The 21497-nt window shown below is 39.1% G+C and overlaps 1 protein-coding gene across 1 annotated transcript in view; it reads left to right on the forward strand.

Moving 5' to 3' along the window:
• The window catches only part of PTK7 (protein tyrosine kinase 7 (inactive)), an 84985-nt gene extending 65098 nt beyond the window's left edge, over positions 1 to 19887 (forward strand). The window contains 3 exon segments of the mRNA XM_051997001.1: positions 17436 to 17587; positions 18286 to 18464; positions 18851 to 19887. Coding sequence (XP_051852961.1) covers positions 17436 to 17587; positions 18286 to 18464; positions 18851 to 19011 — 492 coding nt within the window. The 3' untranslated portion in view covers positions 19012 to 19887.
• The last annotated feature ends 1610 nt before the right edge of the window (positions 19888 to 21497 follow it).

Here is a 21497-nt window from a genome sequence, read left to right on the forward strand (position 1 = left end):
AACAACAGACAAAGCTAGTACTCCAGTAGCCTCACCTTCTAGACCTCAGGGGCTCCACAAGGCCACGAAGAGTCACAGAGTAGGTTTTGAGGGAAGGAATTGCATGGAGGGCATAAAATTAGATCCTTGGAATGTACATACCCAGGAAGACTGTCGATGGGTTAGGGTTAACTGTAGACTTCCTGGTGGAAAGAGACCTTTTTGATCTGAATTCTAAAGGGAAAAAAGCTAGAGCAAAGGATAAGAGCTTCAAGGTTTATTTTCCTGGCTGAAGGTTGGGTGTAAGTAGGATCAGTTGCTTCTGTGATTTGAGAGGAAAAGTGTCTCATTATGTACTGAGAGAACACCTTCCTAAGAATACCTCCCCCACTGCTTTAACTACAGTGCTTGAAATTCTCCCAGCAAGGATTCATTCTTTGGTACTAAGATCTATCTCCAGGGGGCCCCTGTTAATAATGCAAACAGGGCTAGCAGGTAAGGCTAGTGCAGTTAGGCAGCTCCCAATCAAACTAATCAGCTGATGTAATCTGCTCTTGGAATAATGAAGCTTGAAAAATTTGGTGAACCATAAATTCTGATTTAGTGGGTCTGAAGATGTGGAATACTCACAAAGTAGCAAGGTAGGGATGGAGTTGAATAAAATTTAAGCAAAATAGAGATTTCAGACTGAAATTGCTGCATGTCATATAATTTCATATCAAGTATTTTAGATCAAAAAATATACTACCATTGAAAATTTTACAGAACCAAAATGCTAGAGTTTGGTGGAACTAGTGTGGGAATCTATTTATTTAGGGTTGTCAAATACTGACAATAGGATAAATTAGTTTCAGGAAAGAACACTGGAAAGGTAAGTTTCAAAGATCTGGTTTGTGAAGGACAATAATAATCATAATACCTAATATATATGTGTGTATGTGTATTTATATCTGCGTATCGATATATATATATATATCCATCTATCTGCCTTTTCACAGTATATTAGGAAGGATAACTCAATAGGCCAAGAAACTAAAAGCTAGAATCAAAAGGTCTCAGTAGTATCATAATGAGTTAATCAGAACTTGGATAAAGAACTAGGTAAGCAGAAATGGAAAGGAAGGGGGTGAGTCTACTTTCTGCCCACAGGGAATTAAATAAGTTCTTAGATGAGGTTTCTATGTCAGGTTTTCAGTGTTAATCCTGAGGACCTTCTGATGGCTTCTTGCCCAGCAGTTTCAGGAAGTACTTAATCCCTTTGTGTCTACAGGTTGACTATCTGAGCTCTGTTAAACTCTCTCCTGTGATTTGTGTCCCTAAAACTCCCTGCCTCATTTAGGAGCTGTCACTGTGTTAAAGCTGTTGCCCTGGTCATTTCCTCCACTTACTCTCCCACTCCCAACCTTGTGTCAGAGCAGTCTCTCTGCCTTGTTAGCCAGATCTGCAGGAAAGCTGGCAGGGAAAGGAATTTCTGAACCAGAAGGAGGAGATTACAAAAGACTTTGTGGCATGCTGATTACTTGTCCGGAGAGATGGTATCCTGGGGTTTTAAAGCCTAAGGCAGAATTGGCCCAATTGATAGTGTCTTCTTAGATCTCTGTCTCTTATCATATTTAGGAACACCTGAGAGACACTAGAAAGAAGATGGATTGTGTGGGATTCTTTTTTTTTTTTTTTTTTAACAGCTTGGTATTATTTCACCTTATTTCCATACTATTGAACTATTTCTGTAACAATGGGAAACTGGTCCATTCAGCCACCTTTTCTGATATGTATTCTACTTAGACCACTACTTCTTCTTTTGAGAATTAAATCTTTTATTTTTAGCTTTGTGCTTGACAGACCCGAACATTTCCATTTACAAATAGAAAAAGGATTGTATGTAACACACAGCTAACTTTCATTGTGTATAACTTTTCTAAAGTAAATACTAAAATCATTATGTTAATTCCAGAGCTACCCTGCTTGTTTGTGTGGCCCTTTGATCTCTTGTTTTCAAAGGACCTATTGATTTGCTTACTATTGGCATAACAAAACAATACTCTCTCTCTTTTAAAATTTTTCTTCCCCTGTGGCACCCCCCCAAAAAAACTGAAACAAGTTTGCAAGCAAAATAAACCCAAATATTGGCCATGTCTAAAATTGTGTGCCTCCTTTTGCATTTTGAGTCCATCAAGTCTGGAGTCCTTGAGTCTGGAGGTGAGAAACATAGTTCGTTATCATTTCTCTGGTGTCCTGATTGGTAATTACATTGATCAAAGTTCTTAAGTATTTTGAAGTTGTTTTAGTTTTAGTCATTATATAAATTGTTCTTCTGGTACTGCTCATCTCATTTTGTATCCATACAAATCTTCCCAGGTTTCTCTGATTTTATCCCTTTCTTCATTTCTTAAAGTCTGATAATATTCCATTATAATAATATACAATAATTTGCTTGTGGAACAGTTTTTTAATTTTTAGTTCTTTGCTACAACAATAAATAGTGTTGTGAATATTTTTGTACAGATGGATTCTTGCCTTATCTTTTTAGGATAACATCTACCTATCTATATCTTCTTCTTACTGGGTCAAATCTGGTGAAAGGGAAGAGACATATAGTTTTAAATTAATTTCCATGCCTTGATAAACTCTAGATGCATACATTAAATAGATATGATTGGACTAGTATACAATTTTGTCAGCAGTACATTAGTGTTCTTGTTTTCCCACATCATCTCCAACAACTGTTTTTCTTTTTGTCATTTTCAAGATAGAACTTCAGAATTGAGTTAGAAAGTAGAACTTCAGAATTGTTTTGATTTGTTTTTCTTCTTTTATGGTTGTTCGTAGTTTGTTTTAAAATTGCCTGGTCATACTTTTTGACAATGTATATATTGGGAAATGGCTTTTGTTTTTATATGTTTGGATTAATTCTATATATATGTATGCGTATGTATGTGTGTGTGTGTATATATATATATAGCGTATGTATGTGTGTGTGTATGTATATATATATATATATATATACACATACATACGCATACATATATGATAGATTTTGTTGTTAGTGGAATTTCTTACAAGGATTCCCTCTCCCCTTTTAACTTTTTCCTCCTAATTTTAGCTTCTTTGGTTTTGTTTGTGCAAAAGCCTTTCAATTTTATGTAATCAGAATTGTCTATGTATATAGTGACCTTTCATTTATCTCCTGTGATTTTCTCTATGCTTTGTTTACTTGTGGTCTCTTCTCTGATCCATAGTGGTTAATGATATGTCCTTTTCTATTCATCCAGGCTTCCTATCCTTGAAGTGATAGATCCATTTAGAGTTTATTGAGGCATATTGTTTAAATTGTCCTTTATCCAGGGGTTTTGGTATCATGAGCTCCTTTGGCAGTGGAATGAAGACTAATAATAATATACTATTTATTGCCTATATATATAATTTTTTTCTTTAAAAAATTTTTTATTATTATTATAGCCTTTTATTTACAAGATATATACATAGGTAATTTTTCAGCATTGACAATTGCAAATCCTTTTGTTCCAACTGTTTCCCTCCTTGCCCCCACCCTTTCCCCCAGATAGCAGGTTGACCAATACATGTTAAATACCTACATATATAAAGGAAATGTTATATTTCAATAAGAGGGTAGTGAAAAAATATAATCTCCCCCATCCCTGCCATTCACAGGGGAATCTTTTTGAAATCTCAGATTCTATGGACTTGGGTTAAGCATTTCTAATCTAAAATTCATTTTCCCAGGTCCTGTTTACCTGAGTTAATATTGACTTTTCTGGTAAGATCACTCTTCCAGTGCTTAAGTCCTGGCCATTGCCTTGTGAAGCTCTTGCCTGGACAAAAGATCTTTTCTGATATTTCTCTTTGGGTTTCTTGATCATTCTACAATAACTCCTGTAATCTAAATCATTAGTCAATATGCTTTCTTCCTCCTTTTTTCCCCTTGGAACACATAGAAGGGCTATGTATACAGTGACCTTTCATTTTTCCAACAAATATTTACCTACCTAATACACGTTCTGGCCCCGGCTCATTGTCCCCTTACATAGGTTTAATATATATGTGTTCATGGACCAGTTCATTGACCTCTCTGGTGACTCACACATCATAGTCTGGACAGTATGCATTCTTCACCCATTTATTTTTTCCTCTGGACTGATCTTTTTTGAGCGATTGTGGGTCTTCTTTTGAAGGCTTTGTAATGTTCCAAAGTTTTATGTAATTTATGTAATTAATGCTTTCTGCAAGCAGGAATACCAGAGAACGACATTCCGTATAAAGAATCCTTCTTTCATTGAGACACTATGCTAGGTATCCTTTATGACGCCAGCAAACATCTTGGCTAAGCATGTGTCTCCATTTCCCCATTTTGTACTTCCCAAACACATCATTGAACAGTATTGGGATCTGGAACATCTTTCAAGGATTTGATTTTGACAATATGTATTGTTGCCACTTATTGGAGGGGAGTGTTTTGGCTGTCATTTTTGCTCTAGCTTCTTTTAGCCAAATTCAGCCTATCACCTGTTTTTGTGCAGCCTTTGAGCCAAGGCTGGTTTTTTTCCCTGACCTAATTAGTCAAATGCTCTTTTAAAAAATCAACAAACAAGCATGTGAGGGCTTATCTTATCAATACATTTTAGTTGTTTGTGTAACAGCGAGGATATGATCTGCTAATGAAGGTCATTTGCAGAAGTCTGCCTGTGCTCTTCTCCTATCTCCTTCACGTACATTCCCCTCTTCTATGGGAGTTAGTAGACTATTTTCATAAAAATTGTGTAGATAGGAAAAAATAGCCACATACTACCTCATTGTTGGTGCTATTTAATCATTTCAATCATGTCTGACTCTTTGTGATGGGTTTTCTTGGCAAAGACACTAGAATGGTTTGCCATTTAAATCTCCAGTTCATTTTACAGATGATAAACTGAGGCAGACAGGATTTAGTGACTTGTCCAGGATCACACAACTAGTAAATCTGAGTCTAGATTTGAACACAGGAAGATGAGTCTTCTTGATTCTAAACATTGTGTCACCTAGCTGCCAAATACCTCAGTAGTTACTGATAATTTTGTAATTATTCCTATTTGGCAATGATAAAGTCCAAGATATTTTCCAAACTTTGGGTATTTTCTCCTCCTCCATCACTTGGAAAATTGATTTCTCATAATTGTGCTGCCTCTGACATGGAATTCCTCTGCCTGTACTTGTCTTGTATAACCAAGAGGCAGCATAATGAAAAGCCTACTGGATTCAGGAGTCAGGAAGACCTAGTTCAAGTCCCGCCTCAGCCACTTATTAGCCATGACACTTAACACCATCTCTTGGTCTCAGTTTTTCCTTCTTTGTATAAAGTGACGTACACAGTTAACACTTAAAAAATATTTATTCGGGGTAGCTAAGTGGTGCAGTGAATAGAGCACCAACCCTGATTTCAGGAGGTTCAAATCTGCTCTCAGACACTTAACACTTCCTGGCTGTGTGACTCTGGGAAAGTCACTTAACCCTAATTGCCTCGGGTGAGGGGAAGCCTTATTGACTGACTAATCTGTCAAATGAGGGGGTTGATGGCCTTAAAGTTCCCTTACAGCTTTATATCCATGATTTTCTTATCTGTATTTGGGCAACTAGATCATACAAGTGGATAGAGGGAGAAGGAGGCCAAGATCTGGAGAGGTATTTGCCACTGAGGGAAGAGAAGGGAGTCCGAGGTGTCTGTCAGATAGCTGTGGGGAGGGATTCCTACTGATGTTGTATTTTAGAAGTTTGTATATGAAGAAAGTGGGATTAAGGGGGAGAGCTCAGAGTGTGTGCAATGGAGGTTTTTTTTTTAGGCTTGTGGCAAGGGGCATCTCAAACTGAGGGGAGACAGTGGCCAATTTGTGTGTGATGGGTGAGGTAGTCAGGTATAACAGGGATTCCTAGTGATGTGAATATTGGCTGGAGGGTTTGCAACAGGTATATTTGTGAAGGGGGAAGGGTCTTCTGTGTGTGTGTGTGTGTGTGTGTGTGTGTGTGTGTGTGTGCATTTGTATGCATGTTTCTGTATGCTAGGAGATGGGGAGGATAAGGCATCCCAACAGCCAGCTTGCGAGCTGTTTAATCTCTGATGTTAGTCTTAGAGTGTTATGTTGGAAAGATCACTGATAAAAGGGCAGAGCCTTAGTCATAGAAAGTCAAGAGTTGTAAAGGAATACAGAAGCCATACATCAAACTCAGATGAGCAAAAATCCCCACACCTACCATTTACAAGTTGGGTAATACATAAGCCTATTGCAATTGTCTCCTAATTAATTGTTCTCCCTATTACTCTTTCTTGTTTTTCCAGCTGCCAGAGTAATTTTTCTTAAACAGGATTAGACTGTGTCACTCTTTACCCTAAAATAATCGATATTTAAATATTAATATTTTTGGCAGCTAGCATAGAGAATAGAGCTCTGGATCGGAAGTCAGAAAGACGTATGTTTCTGAGTTCACATATGGCCTCAGACACTCACTAGCTGTGTGATCTTGGCAAGTTATATCTCTCTTTGCTTCAGTTTCCCTATTCATACAATGAGCTGGAGAAGGAAATGATAAATCACTCTAATCTCTGCCAAGAAAATGGGGTCTTGAAGAGTTGGACACAACTGAAAAATGACTTAACCAACAAACCTAATAGGTCTTCTCTTAATCCTTATTTTAACTGCCTGCAGCCTTTGATCTTTTCAGCAACTCTTTGGATGCCTTCTTCTGCCTTGTCTGATATTTCTCTAACCTCCCCTTGGCTTCTTTATATCTCATCCCCTTAAAGTATTCCCTGAGGCTCTATCCAGAGATCTTTCTTTTTCTGTATTCTCTCTCTCTTGATAACCTCATCAACTTCTGTGAGCTTAGCTGTCATCTCTGTACAGATGACAATAACAATCCATTTTCATTGAGTGGATAACAATGGATGCAATACTGAGCTGTAAAGATCCGAGATCAAATCTGGTCTCAGACTCTTACTTTGTGATACTGGAAAATCATTTAACCTGTTTGCCTCAGTTTCCTCACTTGTAGAATGGGGATGATGATAACAGTTGCCTCCCAAATTTGTTGTGAAGATCAAATGAGATAATATTTATGAAATACTTAGAACAATGGTCTGTATTGTTGGTACCTAATAATATCTCTCTCCTGAACGCTAGTCCTACGCTACTGTTAACTGCCTGCAGAACTTATTTTTTCCATTAGTATTTGAATCTCAGAATATCCAAAGTAAAATTATCTTCTTTCCTCCCCAAACTTGCCTGTTCTCCAAACCTCCCAGTTCTATTAAAGTTATTGCCATCTTTTCACTTTCCTAGATTAGATACCTTATATAGTTATCCTTGCTTCTTCCCTGTTTTTAATCTCCCCACTTACTGTCTTGCCTATAATTTTCCCAAAAAATATCTCTCACCTCCATTCCTTCTCTCTGCCCTTGTGGATACTACCCTAATTCAGGTCTTCATGTTCTCTTCCTCCTAGACTATTATAATATCCTGATAATTCATATCTTCATTTTCAGTATCTTCCTTCTGATTAATCCTACATGGCTGTGCCTTCCTAAGGCACAGGATCAACAATCATTGTCACTATCCTCCTCAAAACTTTTTGAGTTGATTTTTCTGTTGCTGCTAGGATAAAATTTAGACTCCTGAATCTAGCTTAAGACCTTCTACAATCTATTTCCATTCTACTTCCTTTACAGGCTCATTTGATATTATTCCCCTTTTTCCACTCTACATTCTAGCCAAACAGGATTGGTAAGCCATTCCCTAAATTCAGCATCCTATCTCACATTACAAAGCCTCTTTTCCATTCTTGACACTTAAAACTCTTTACACTGACACCTGAGAATACTCAACATGTTTTCTTATTCTACTATAAGCTCTTTAAAGGTAGGGACTAAATCATTTTGACTTTATTACTTTCACATCTAACATGGTACTTCATATATTACTTAATATGTGAAGAGCACTTAATGCACTTTGGATTAAATTGCTGAATTGAGAGGCAATAGAAAGAGCACTGACTTTGAAGTCAAAGGACCTGGGTTCAAATCTTACTTCTTTCTGTACCTGTTCTAATTAAACAGCTTCTTAACTGGTTTTTCTGTGTCCAGTTTATACCTACTTCAGTCAATCCTCTGTGCTTCTCTTCAGTTTACCTTCTTGATGGTTGGCCTGCCCTATCCATGACACAATAACTTGTCTCTAAAACATTCAATGACTCCTCATTGCCTATTGAATAAAGTATAAAAGCCCATGTGTAGCATTCAAAGTTCTTTACAATCTGGCCACAACTCAGCTGTTCTTCTAGTCTTGTCTCATATAGAATATTTCATTCAATACTGACTAATCTTCATCTCTCTCCTCCTGCCTTTTTGGTATTTGCTCATATTTTCCCCATTTGGGAATGGTCCTTTTACCTACTTCCCATTCTCCATGCCTAAGCTGCATGGTCCCATTCTCATAAGCACCATGCACCCCTTCCCACCCATAAAGCCCCTCAAATGCCTCCAACATTTTGTCTGGATCTCTATTTTGCATTTATCTAATTTTATTTATGCATCTTATGTGACCCATCTGCCATTGGATTATAACCTCCCTGAGAGTAAGGTCTGTATCATGTGTGTCCACTTATCTTCAACTCCTTTTCAATATATTTTACATAATAGGTGTTAATTTTTTTAATGTGATGAATTAAGATTTGAGCTTTGAAAGTGAAGAGACAGCTTTCAACAGGTAGAGAGGTGATCCAGTTACAGGGCATCACTTGTAGTAGTTTCCTGGAGGTGGCAAGAGAAGAATGATAAGGTGGAGTGAGGAACAGTATTTTGATTGTAACAAAGTTTTGTGAAGTGGTCATATTATGCAGTAATGCCGTAAAGGTAGATTGGTACCATACCATGGAAGTCCTTGAATGCCAGACGAAGGAGTATTTCATCCCAAGAACAATTGGGAGCCACTGAAAGGTTTTCATTTTTGAAGAACATGGTCAAATCATTAGGAAGATTATTCTGACCTTTTTGTAGAGAATGAATTGGAGAGTAGTAGTGCTGCTAGGCCTATGAGTGATCAGAGAAAGAAGAAAAGGATCCGTACAGAAACATTTATAGCAGTTCTTTTTATGGTGGCAAAAAAATTGGAAAATAAGAGGTTTGTGGAATGGATGACAAATTAGAGTATATGAAGATAATGGGATTTATTTGTGGCATTCAAAAAAATGAAAGGAATAGTTTCAGAGAAACCTGGATAAATTTGTATGAACAGATGTGGTGTGAAGTGAAGTGAGAACAATTTATTTGATAACATTGTAAAGACAATGAAAGTCTCTTATCAACAATTCAACAAATAGTGGCCCCCACTATTCTAGAGCACCAGTGACCTGAGTGTGTATATGTATGTATGGCAGATGTGGGAGGGGGTTTAGGAGGAAAAGGAAATAGATAATTGACTTGATAATTGAAAGAGAGATAGATGGGGGAGAGAGAGGAAGAACAGAAGATTGGAGAGAAGAGAAAACACCAGAGAGATCATAGGAGTCTATTTCAACAATTCAGGCAAGAGGTATCAAGGACCTGGTTTGAGGTACTTCCAGTATGAGAGGAGAAAGGAATGGATAGGAGAGATATTTTAGAGCTAGATGGCAGATATTTAGTCTTATGAAGTTGGTAAATGAAGCAGTCTGAGATAACTGGAAGACTTTTAGCCAATTAATGCGATTAATAAGCATTGATTTTTCTCTTTGTTCCACCCCAATTAGGGGGAAAAAGTTAAAAAAAAATTTCATTTTCAGAACATATGCATGGATAATTTTTCAACCACTAACCCTTGCAAAACCTGTGTTCCAGTTTCCCCCCTTCCCTCCCTTAATAAAATATAAAAAATAAAATTTAAAAAATAAACCAATATATGTTAACGATGGTAAAAATATGTGCATACATATGCATACAATTATATTACTGCACAAGAAAAATCAAATCAAAAAGGAAAAGAAATGAGAAAATAAAATGTAAGCAAACAACAACAAAAAAGAGTGAAAATGCTATATTGTGATCATCACTCAGTTCCCTTAGTCCTCTCGCTGGGCTTTCTTCATCACAAGATCTTTGGAACTGGTTTGAATCATTTCATTGTTGAAGAGAGCCACATCCATCAGAATTGATCATCATATAATCTTATTGTTGCCGTGTACAATGATCCCCTGGTTCTATTCACTTCACTCAACATCAGTTCCTATAAGTCTCTCCAGGCCTCTTTGAAATCATCCTGCTGGTCGTTTCTTACAGAACAATAATATTCTATAACATTCATATACCACAATTTATTCAATCATTCTCCAATTGATGAGCATCCATTCAGTTTCCAATTTCTAACAATTACAAACAGGGCTGCCACAAACATTTCTGCACATGTGGGTAACAAGAAAGCTTCAGTAAATACCAAATTCAAAGAGTACCTCCCCCCTCCTGCCAAGGATATTCAAATCAGTGGCTGATGGAGAAAAAAGTTGATATTTGTTACAAAAGTTTTGTTTTAAAGGGTCAAGACTTTCAAGGGAATTAATGAAAAATGCAAATGAAGGCGGCCTAACTGTGCCAAAACTAAAACTATATTATAAAGCAGTGGTCACCAAAACCATTTGGTATTGGCTAAGAAAAAGACTAGTTGGTCAGTGGAATAGGTTAGGTTCACAGATCAAAATAGTCTTTCCTTTAAGATTTCTTTGGGATATAAGCCCAGTAGTAACACTGCCGGATCAAAGGGTATGCAGTCTGATAACTTTTTGAGCATAGTTCCAGATTGCTCTCCAGAATGGTTGAATCTGTTCACAACTCCACCAACAATGCATCAATGTTCCAGTTTTCCCACATCCCCTCCAACATTTGTCATTGTCTTTTCCTGTCATCTTAGCCAATCTGGCAGGTGTATAGTGGTACCTCAGAGTTGTCTTAATTTGCATTTGTCTGATCAATAGTAATTTAGAGTACCTTTTCATATGACTAGAAATAGTTTCAATTTCTTCATCTGGAAATTGTCTGTTCATATCCTTTGACCATTTATCAGTTGGAAAAGGGCTTGAATTCTTATAAATTTGAGTCAGTTCTCTGTGTATTTTAGAAATAAGATCTTTATAAGAACCCTTGAATGTAAAAATGTTTTCCCAGTTTATTGCTTCCCTTCTAATCTTGTCTGCATTAGCTTTATACAAAAACTTTTTAACTTAATATAATCAAAATTATCTATTTTGGGATTAATAATGATCTCTACTTCTTCTTTGGTCACAAATTCCTTCTTCCTCCACAGATCTGAGAAGTAAACTACCCTATGTTCTCATTTGTTTATAATATCATTCTTTATGTCTAGATCATGAATCCATTTTGATCTTATATTGGTGTACGGTGTTAAATGTGGGTCAATGCCTAGTTTCTGCCATACTAATTTCTAGTTTTCCCAGCAGTTTTTGTCAAATAGTGAATTCTTATCCCAAAAGCTGGGGTCTTTGGGTTTATCAAACACTAGCTTGCTATAATTATTGACTATTTTGATCTGTGAACCTAACCTATTCCACTGATCAACTAGTCTATTTCTTAGCCAATACCAGATGGTTTTGGTGACCGCTGCTTTATAATATAGTTTTAGTTTTGGCACAGTTAGGCCGCCTTCATTTGCAGTTTTTCATTAATTCCCTTGAAAGTCTTGACCTTTTAAAACAAAATTTTTGTAACAAATATCAACTTTTTTCCTATTAGTCACTGGTTTGAATATCCTTGGCAGGAGGTGGGAGGTACTCTTTGAATTTGGTATTTACTGAAGTTTTCTTGTTACCCAGAACACTCATCCTTGCCTCAGAAGTGGATTCTCCCCCTGCTAATGATAATGTTCAGATGCCTTTTTGCCCAAGTGATAATTATTAGTTAGGGAATCTCTGGCTAGTGTACATCATATCTGTCAGAAGATTATATAGACAGCAGGCCAGTTAAGGTTGCTGTAACTCCAGGAAAGAACACATCCAAGAAAAATGTTTGGAGACAGCTAGATGATGCAGTGGATAGAGCACCAGCCCTGAAGTCAGAAGGAACTGAGTTCAAATGTGGCCTCAGGTATTTAACACTTCCCAGCTGTGTGACCCCTAGGCAAGTCACTTAACCCTAATTGCCTCAGCCCCCACTCCCCAAAAATGTGTTTGTCTTGGAGTGACAGCTGTCCCAGTGCTGTGGTTCATTTTCTCCCTGCCTTAGCAATTTCCTATAATTCCAAGATTCTTCTTCAGAGGAAGACCTTTCTGACTATGGAATGGCTCAGAATTAATGATATATCTACATTCACCTGAGGGCCTCTTTTAATAGCATACACATCTACACCCCCAGGCTAAGCAAGCAACATCATGTTTTGGAACATCATTATTACAGTCAAATGATTTGCCCTAGGCCCAATAATAATTACTCCTCGGTGCTGGGCATTCCCCCTGCGTTATACTCTTATTTTCCCCTCAGTGACTTCTCTTTCTCTGGGGACTGACTCTATGTAACAAAAGGAACACCGGGGTCAGGATGTAAAGATTCTAGTTCCAGACTCACCACTTATCAGCTGTGTAACCTTAGGCAAGCTACTCAACCTCTCTGTACTTCTATTTTCCTTCATCTGTAAAAAAAACAAAAACAAAAACAAAAACCCAAGACTAACCACACTTACCTTGAGGTTCAGATGAAATGATGACTACCCTAAAACATTTGGAAGTACCACGGTCAAAGCATTCATTACTGCATTGCCAACCTGCTAGTAACGGGCCTAGATTAGTCTCTGGGATACAAACGTGGGTCTCTTGCCAGAACCTTACCATAAAAATAATAGCTAACATTTATAAGGACTTTAAGGTTACAAAATGCTTTACAAATATTATCTCATTTTATCCTTACAACCGCCCTGGCAGATGAGTGCTATTATTATCCCCTTTTACAGATGAGAAAACTAAGGCAGCGCATTTAAGTATCTTAAGTGGACCTTTTGTCCAGGGTGACACAGCTGGTAAGCCTCTGAGGAAAAATTTGAATTCACATCTTTGTGATTCCAGCACCCACACTCTCCACTTTGCTACATATTTGCCCCTAGATAACATGAAGCATTGTTACAACTAATTCCTAACTATCAACATCTAGGTTAGTCATATAATGGAAGGAACCCTGGGCTTGAAATTGGGCAACTTAGTTTCACATCCTGGCTCTGAAGCTTATGTGCCTTTGAACAAATCACTTAATTTACCTAAGTCTCTATTTCCTCATCTGTAACATGAAGGGTAATAATGCTTTCACTATTTATCAAGTGGTTGTGAAGAGAAATGCCTTATAAATTTAAAACATTGAGGCAGCTGAGTGGCTCAGTGGATAGAGCATCAGCTCTGACGTCAGGAGGACCTAAGTTCAAATTTGGTCTCAGTCACTTAACACTTCCTGGCTGTGTGACACTGGACAAGTCACTTAATTCCAACTGCTTCAGCCCCATCCCCCCCCAAAAAAAGTATTATAGTCAAGTCAACAAGCCTTTATTAAATCCCTATTTTGTGCTAGGCACATAAGTCCTAGGAATACAAAGAAAGGCCAAAGGATAGTCCCAACCCTCAAGAAGTTTACAGACTGCATGCTAACAATTGTGTATAAAAAGATATTTACAGGATAAATTGAAAAGATAGTTTTAGAGGAAAAACAGTATATAAAAAGAGACTTGGAAAGGTCTCTTGGATTTTAGCTGAAACCTGAAAGAAAACTGAAAATGTAACAAACAGAGATGATGGAGAGAGTTTCAGGTTTGGGAGACACAGTGAAGATGCACAGTTTGGAGGTAGATAGGAGTGTTTTGCTTGAGGAATAGCAAGGAAGATTGGCTAATGTAACAGAAAAGGAAAATGATAAATATTGGAGGAGATGTGGAAAAATTGGGACACTAATTCACTGTTGGTGTTCTGTTTTCTACCCCTTAATTTGTTTTTTAAATCATCACATTTTGAAGGCAACTTATATCTATACTCTCTATGTATACCTCTTATAACTGTCCTAACAAAGATACAGTTTTCAAAAGTAACAAGTGTCATCTTCCCATGTAGGAATGTATACAGTTTAAACTTTAAATCATTTTTTCTTTCCTATTTATCTTTTTATGCTTCTCTTGAGTCTTATATTTGAAGATGGAATTTTATGTTTAGCTCTTGTCTTTTCATCAGAAATGATTAAAAATCCCCAATTTCATTGGATGTCCATTTTTTTCCCCTGAAAGATTGTGCTAAATTTTTCTGGGTAGTTGATTCTTGGTTGTGGTCTAAACTTTTTTTGCCTTCAGCAGTATCATATTCCAGGCTCTCCATTCCTTTAATTTGGAAGCTGCCAAGTCTTCTTAATTGTAGCTCCAGAATTATTTCTGCCTGTTGTAGTATTTTCTCTTTGACCTGATAATTCTTGAATTTAGGGATAGTATTCCTTGGAGTTTTGGGGTCTTCTCAATAATTATGTTACCATCTAGTTTTAGAATATCAGGATAGCTTTCCTTCATGATTTCTTGAAAGATATTCCAGATTCTTTTTTTGGATCATGGCTTTTAGGTAGTCCAATAATTCTTAAATTATCTCTCCTGGAACTATTTTCTAGGTCATTGGTTTTTCCAATGAGGTATTTTACATTTTCTTCTGTTTTTCATTTTTTAAAAATTTTGTTTGACTGATTCTTGATTTCTCATTGAGTCATTCACTTTCACTTTTTTATGAATTTTTTTTTTTTTGCTTTCTTTTCCATTTGGCCAATTCTGCTTTTAAAGTTGTTTTCTTAAGTGGATTTTTTTTTTTTCATTTTGCCAGTTCTATTTTTTTCAAGGAGTTGTTTTCTTCAGTCATTTTTTGTGCTTCCTTTTTCAAGCTATTAACTTTTTTCCCATAATTCTCATTTATTTCCCCAATTTTTCTTCCACCTCTCTCAGTTGATTTTTCAAATCCTTTTTGAGCTCTTCCAAGGGAATCCTTTGAGCTTCAGAACAATTTATGCTCTCCTTTGAGGCTTCACATGTAAGCATTTTGCTGCTGTTGTCCTTTTCTGAGTTTGTGTTCTGATCTTCCCTGTTGCTATAATAGCTTTTTATGGTCTGGGATCTTTTTGAGTTTTTTGCTTATTTTTAAAAATTGAGCTCTGCTCCTGGGGCACAAGGAAGATTATATCCCAAGCTTCTCTTGCAGGAAGACAAGGGTCTTGTGACTGACTTTTCCTTGCTGGGGTTGGAGGTGCTAGAAGCTTTCCCACTGTGCTGGATTGACCTGATCTGTTGTGCTGGGCTTGGAGGACTTGAAGTTTGTCTTCTGCACTGAGGCTGGAGGTCTCACTGCTGGCTTGCGGAGCCTCTGGCAGACTGGGCCAGAACTGAGGAGTCTCTGTGGCTGATCTGTGCTGTGGCTAAGAGCCTCCCTTTACATAGCCTGCCGGGCCATATTCCCCTTTTATTAAGTGAAACAGACTTTTCTTGAAGTCCTTCCAAGTTATCTTAAGCTGAAAAATTGTTTCCCTCTATCATTTTGTGAGTTTTGTCACTCCAGAATCTGTTTAGAGGCATTGTTTCTGAGTGAAATTGTAGAGAATTCAGGCAACTTCTTGGCTTCTCTCTACCATCTTTGATACAACCATTCTGGAAAGCAATTTGGAATTATGCCAGAGGACAACCAAACTGTACATACTCTTTGACCTGCAAAGGAAGAAGATCTGCATGTACAAAAAAATTACAGCAGCTCTTTTTGTGGTACCAAAGAATTGGAAATGGAGGAGATGCCCATTATTTAAGGACTGGCTGGACAAATGTGATTTATGATTGTGATGGAATATTATTTGGTATAAAAAATGATGAGCAGGATGCTTTCAGAAAAAATCTGGGAAGACTTACATAAACTTATGCAAAGTGAAGTGAGCAGGATCAGGGGAACGTTGAACTTAGTAACAGCAATATTGTACAATGATCAACTGTGAATGGCTTAGCTATTCTCAACAATGCAGTGATCCAGAACAATTTTGAAAGGCTTATAATAAACAATGCTGTCCATCATTAGAGAAAGAACTGATGGAGTCTCAATATAAATTGTACCATTTTTTAAAACTTCCCTTCCCCATCCCTTGCTTTTTTTTTTCAATATAGCTAATATGGAAATGTTTTGCATGATTTCACATATATAATTAATATCACATTTCTTGCCTTTATGATGAACAGGAGAGAGAATTCAGAACTCAATATTTTAAAAAAGTGAATGTTATGAATTAATACTGAATGAAGCAAGCAGAACCAGGAAAACATTGTACAATAACAATTATACAGCGACAAGATTGTATGATGATCAACTATGATAGCCTTGGTTTGTCTCAGCAATTCAGTGATGAAAGTGGATGGAAAATGCCATCTGCATCCAGAAAAAGAACTATGGAGCAACACACACAATTTTCACCAAAATCCATTTTTCTATTCTATTTGTTCTCTTCCCTGTTGTTCTGATTTTTTTTTTCTCCCTCCATGATTGACTCAGATTGAATGTAAACAGTAACCATTTCTGCTTTGGCCAGGAATTCTGAAGATCTTTTCTTCCCAGATTTATTTATTTATTTTATTTGGAGGTTTTCTTTTTGGAATAAGTGAAGGGGGGTATTCTTTGCCTCAGTTGCTACCTAGTCTTAATTATTGAATGGGTGCAGTCTCAATCAAACTGGGATCTGTTGAAGCCCTTAGCTTGAAGAGGCCAAGATCTCCCATTTCATCCAGGGCCATCTCCAGTTGTCTTGATTTATCTCTTGCCACAGGACCCAGATGTCTCCAAGGGGGGAAAGTGAGGTGGGTGACTTTGCACAGTCCTCCCTTACTCAAATCTGATTTACTTGCATGTCATGGGATCATCTCCCTGAATAATGGCTCTCTTTGAGAACGTAGAACAAACAACAACAATATGGAAATATGTTAAAAAAAAAAAAAAAAAGAGTGTACATGTATAATCTTAAAAAAAGAAGAAAAAATGAATGTCAAAAATAAATAAAAATTTTTAAGCTTAAGAGAAGGTTTTATATTTAATCCTGAAGATAATAGGGAATGACTTGAGTTTATTGAATGGAGGGATGATGTAGTCAGAGCTGCACATTAGGAAGTTCACTTTGACAGTGAATAAAGGAGAGATTTGATGCAGTAAGACCAACCAGCAGGCTATTGCAACATAGAAATGTTGGTGTCATCACCATTTTGTGTATTAAACACCCTTTCAAGATCTTAGACTCAGAAAATTTAGGCCATAAGAGGTTTGGGAACTGGTCCAAGGCCACACAGGTGATGTGAGGAGTGTGGGTCCTCTCATTTCAGTTCATTTTCTCTTGCCTCCACCTCTCAGTGCAGCTTGGTGCCTTCAGCTTCTCTGACCATCCTTCCCCCACTTTGTTCTTCTCCCAGGTGTCCCTCTGCACCCAGGTAGCCTTGGGTATGGAGCATCTCTCCAACAGCAGGTTTGTGCACAAGGACCTGGCTGCCCGAAACTGCCTCATCAGTGCTCAGAGGCAAGTGAAGGTGTCCTCACTGGGCCTCAGCAAGGATGTCTACAACAGGTATTGTCATTGGGAGGGGCCTGTACCCCTCCTAGCTGTGACCTTGCCTACATTACCCATTCCCTGCCGGATTTCCAGAGGTTTGGGTAACAGTAGGAGGTGTAAGGTAGAGATGAGAGAAGAAGGTTTGGAGAATTCCAAAAAGGGGGCCCAGGGAAAAAGGGCTTTCTACTTCTACTTTCCCATAGGTGAAGGAACATTTTTACATAGTGGTACTCAGCTCTCTTCTCTCTTTGTTCTCCCTTTATAGTACCTCCCCCCCCCCTTACCACTCTACAAAGCCCAATTTAGGGTCACAGAGATTGCAAAGAATGGGTCTCATGAGATCCACTCACCAACTGCATATGGAATAGTAAATAGGTTTTTGTGTTTTTGAGCCCAGTTCCCATCAATAACACCCCAAAATGGCACCAGCCATCTTTGTTTTGATAGAGAGGTATCATTATTAGGGATTATGGGATCGGGGGTAGCTGGGGCTTTATGGCCTAGAATATGCTATATATGTACTTTAAAAACTAAAGGTCAGTTTTTTACATCATGAGGATTCCCACAGTCTTTTAAACAGCAAAAACTCTTTTCATTTAATCCTGTAAGTCTCTCTGATATTACTCATGGTAACAAAAAGTTAGGAGCTGCCCACCCAGGGACTGTGGTCTTGGCGTCTGAGGTGGCTAAGGACTTCTCTTTCTATTTCCCAGTGAATATTACCACTTCCGTCAGGCTTGGATCCCGCTGCGCTGGATGCCCCCAGAAGCTGTCCTGGAGGGTGACTTTTCTACAAAGTCTGATGTCTGGGCCTTTGGAGTGCTGATGTGGGAGGTGTTCACCCACGGCGAGATGCCCCATGGTGGGCAGACTAACGAGGAGGTGCTAGCAGGTAGGGACCTCTGGCCAGGTGTGCAATGGCTGTGACATTGAGCTTAGAATTCCAGCATTCCAGGGTCACGTCAGACATTTACTGGGTGACCATAGGCAGGTCACTTAATCACTATTCGCCTCAGTTTCCTCACCAACAGCATGATTTGAGATGTATAATTTGACAAGGAAATGAGTTTGGGGAGTGGGGGGAGAGAAGCAGTGCTGCTCTCTATGTCTGTTTGCTGAGTCCCTCAGGTTCATGGATCCCCAATGGCTTTGTCAGGGGCCCCAGGGGAGGGAGTCGAGCTGGTGAACAGGTTTTGAATCCTGTGCTTATGGGCTGAGGGAGTAAGGAAAGAGTAGGTTGTAGGGACTGAATGCATGACCCATCTCTTTCCCCTGCAGACTTACAGGCTGGAAAGGCACGGCTTCTGCAGCCTGAGGGCTGTCCTTCCAAGGTGTACCGGCTGATGCAGCGCTGCTGGGCTCCCAGCCCCAAAGATCGGCCATCTTTCAGTGAGATTGCGAACGTGCTCGGAGAGAGCTCTGCTGATGGAAAGCCGTGAGGAGGGAGTCCTGGGGCAGGCTGTGTCCCAGGATGGGCGAGGGATGGGGGGAAGCCCAGAAGGGAGTGCGCTGCTCCCACGGACCGTTACAGACTGGCCATGGATGGGTTCCCTCTCCCCTTCTGTTCTCGGGCTCCTTGACCTGGCATGGACAGGTAGACCTGAGCCTGGGCAGAGCCTGGGCTTTCTCCCCTTCCCCCCAATTCAGTCTCCTGCATCTGCTCCTTTGATCCTTGTATTTGCTGGGTCACAAGGACCCGGGGGCTGGGCATCTTGTCCCCCATTTACCAGGAGCAGCATCGGCACCTCAGGTAACATTAATGCGCAGCATGGGCCTCCTCTGTGCTCTGGGCACCCAGCTCTGCCACTTAACCCACTGACTTCCCCAAAAGTCAGGCCGGGTCAGGTCCTAGGACTTTTTCTAGGTACCAAGACTAAGCGTCTGGCCTAGACCTCGTTCTGGGGACAGAATAGGAGTCTCCAAGTGCCCGAGAGAGTGAGGCACGTGGGGACTGCATCAGGTTTTGGAGGGGGACATTCCCAAGTGTGTACCTGTCTTGAATGCCCCCAGGGCCTGGTCTCTGTGCCTGGCCCTCTCCTGTACCCTCTGCTCTGCCTTTCCTCTCTCCTTTCCCCTTACTAAGTGCCTGGCAGATGAAGGAGTTTTTCAGGAGCTTTTGACACTATATTTACTGCCCTTTTTGTATGCACCATGGGCGAGTTTTGTACTTAACTTCAGGTGGGGTTTGTGGGGGGAGGGAGGGAGGGAAGAGTCTGGAGGGGTGGGGAGGGCCGGGCCACCCCTGCCCCATACCTGCCATAAGGATGGGGTTTTTAACTCGCTGCTCTCAATAAAGAAGCCCTTTTTGTAACTTTCTTCTATGGCTCATGACCTGTTCTCCTCAATCCTACCTGGAGCTATTGCCCTTCACCCTGATCCCTACTTCCATGCCCTCCCTTACTGTGGCTTTCATGGAGTCTGGTGGGACTCAGATGCAGTTCCATACTTTGTGGGTTGATACCAGCATTGCAGTATTCATGCGTGAAAGCTGGTGCCAGATTTATACAGAAGAAATCTGAAGAAAGTGGCAGCTGGTGCTGGCCCAGCCCCAGGCTTCCCTGCCTCTCACTTTTGCCTAAGACTTGGAGATGGACAGAATAAAGAACTTAGCAAGAAGGGGTCTCATATAGAAGGAGGTAGTGGCTAAGAGCTTTGGCTCCCACCCTCCTCCCCCTCATAGAGGTCATTTTGATCACTCCCTGGCACTAGTTTCTGGCTGTCCCACTATCACACCTACATTTGGTCAGTGGGTGGATAGGTGCATGGAGCATAGGAAGGGAGTAGGATCCAAGATTAGAAGTAGGAAAGGAGTAGTATTCGAGGTAAGATTAAGGATGGATTTGTCTCTGAAGTGATGATGGGAGAAGGCCAGACCTTTGGAGATCAATCAAATTTCAATAATTTATCAGAAACAATGGTGGTTCTGTTTTTATATCCAATCATCTTGACTGTTTTTGATTTTTAACTTCATTAAACTTCAATCAGGTTTCCCTTATCCTTTAAAGATAAACAAAATCTTTTTCCCTTTAATCTGTTCCCATTCTTCCCTGTTCTTTGTGTTGATAAATTTTTAGAAAAAGGCAGATTTCCAATACTTTCAATTCCTCTTCCTCACCACCCACTCATTCTCTATCTTCTGTAATTTGGCATCAATCTTCAACAATATTAAAACTGCTCTCTCCCAATCACCTGGGATCTGTTATCATCAACTTTTGCTTTGTATAATTGAAGACTTTATTCAGTCTTCATCCTTTTGGACTTCTGTAGCATCAACTTTGCTGACTACCCTCTACTTCTTAAAAAAAAAAAATGCCATCTTTCTAGCCCCTTGCCCTAACTCCTTCTAGATATTGCACTATTGAAAGGATGAGAGTTCCTTGGTACTTCTGACCCATTTCTTCCCCTACATTCACCTGGCCTGCTGTATTTTTCTTTTGTCCTGCTGTCTTTTTCTTTTGATAACCTGCTTGATATGAACAGCTTTGGCAGTACTGACAATGAATGATTCCAGCTCTGACCTCTTACAAATTTTAAATTCACATTTTTGACTGCCTATTAGAAATTAATTTACTGTATCCTAAACAAAAATTCTTACAGAATCACAGGATCCCCGAGTTGAAAGAAATCTCAGTGATCTTCTAGTCTATATCATGGACTCAAACAAAAAGTCTCTCATAAAACAGTGTGATCATGGAGCTTTTATTTAAAGACCTCCAGTTAGAGGGAAACCCATTACCTCCTACCGCAGCCCACTCTACTTTTGAATAAGTCTAATTGCTAGCAAGTTTCTATAATTGTGGGAGTCAGATTGTGTAGAGCCTTAGATTAAGAGAATTCATTTAACAGTTTTTGAGCAGAGAAATGAAATTGTCGGACTTGCACTTTAGAAAGATGGGTTGGAGAAGAAATAGTCTGGGAACAGAGT

This window comes from Antechinus flavipes, chromosome 4, assembly GCF_016432865.1.
Source record: "Antechinus flavipes isolate AdamAnt ecotype Samford, QLD, Australia chromosome 4, AdamAnt_v2, whole genome shotgun sequence".
Lineage (NCBI taxonomy): Eukaryota > Metazoa > Chordata > Mammalia > Dasyuromorphia > Dasyuridae > Antechinus > Antechinus flavipes.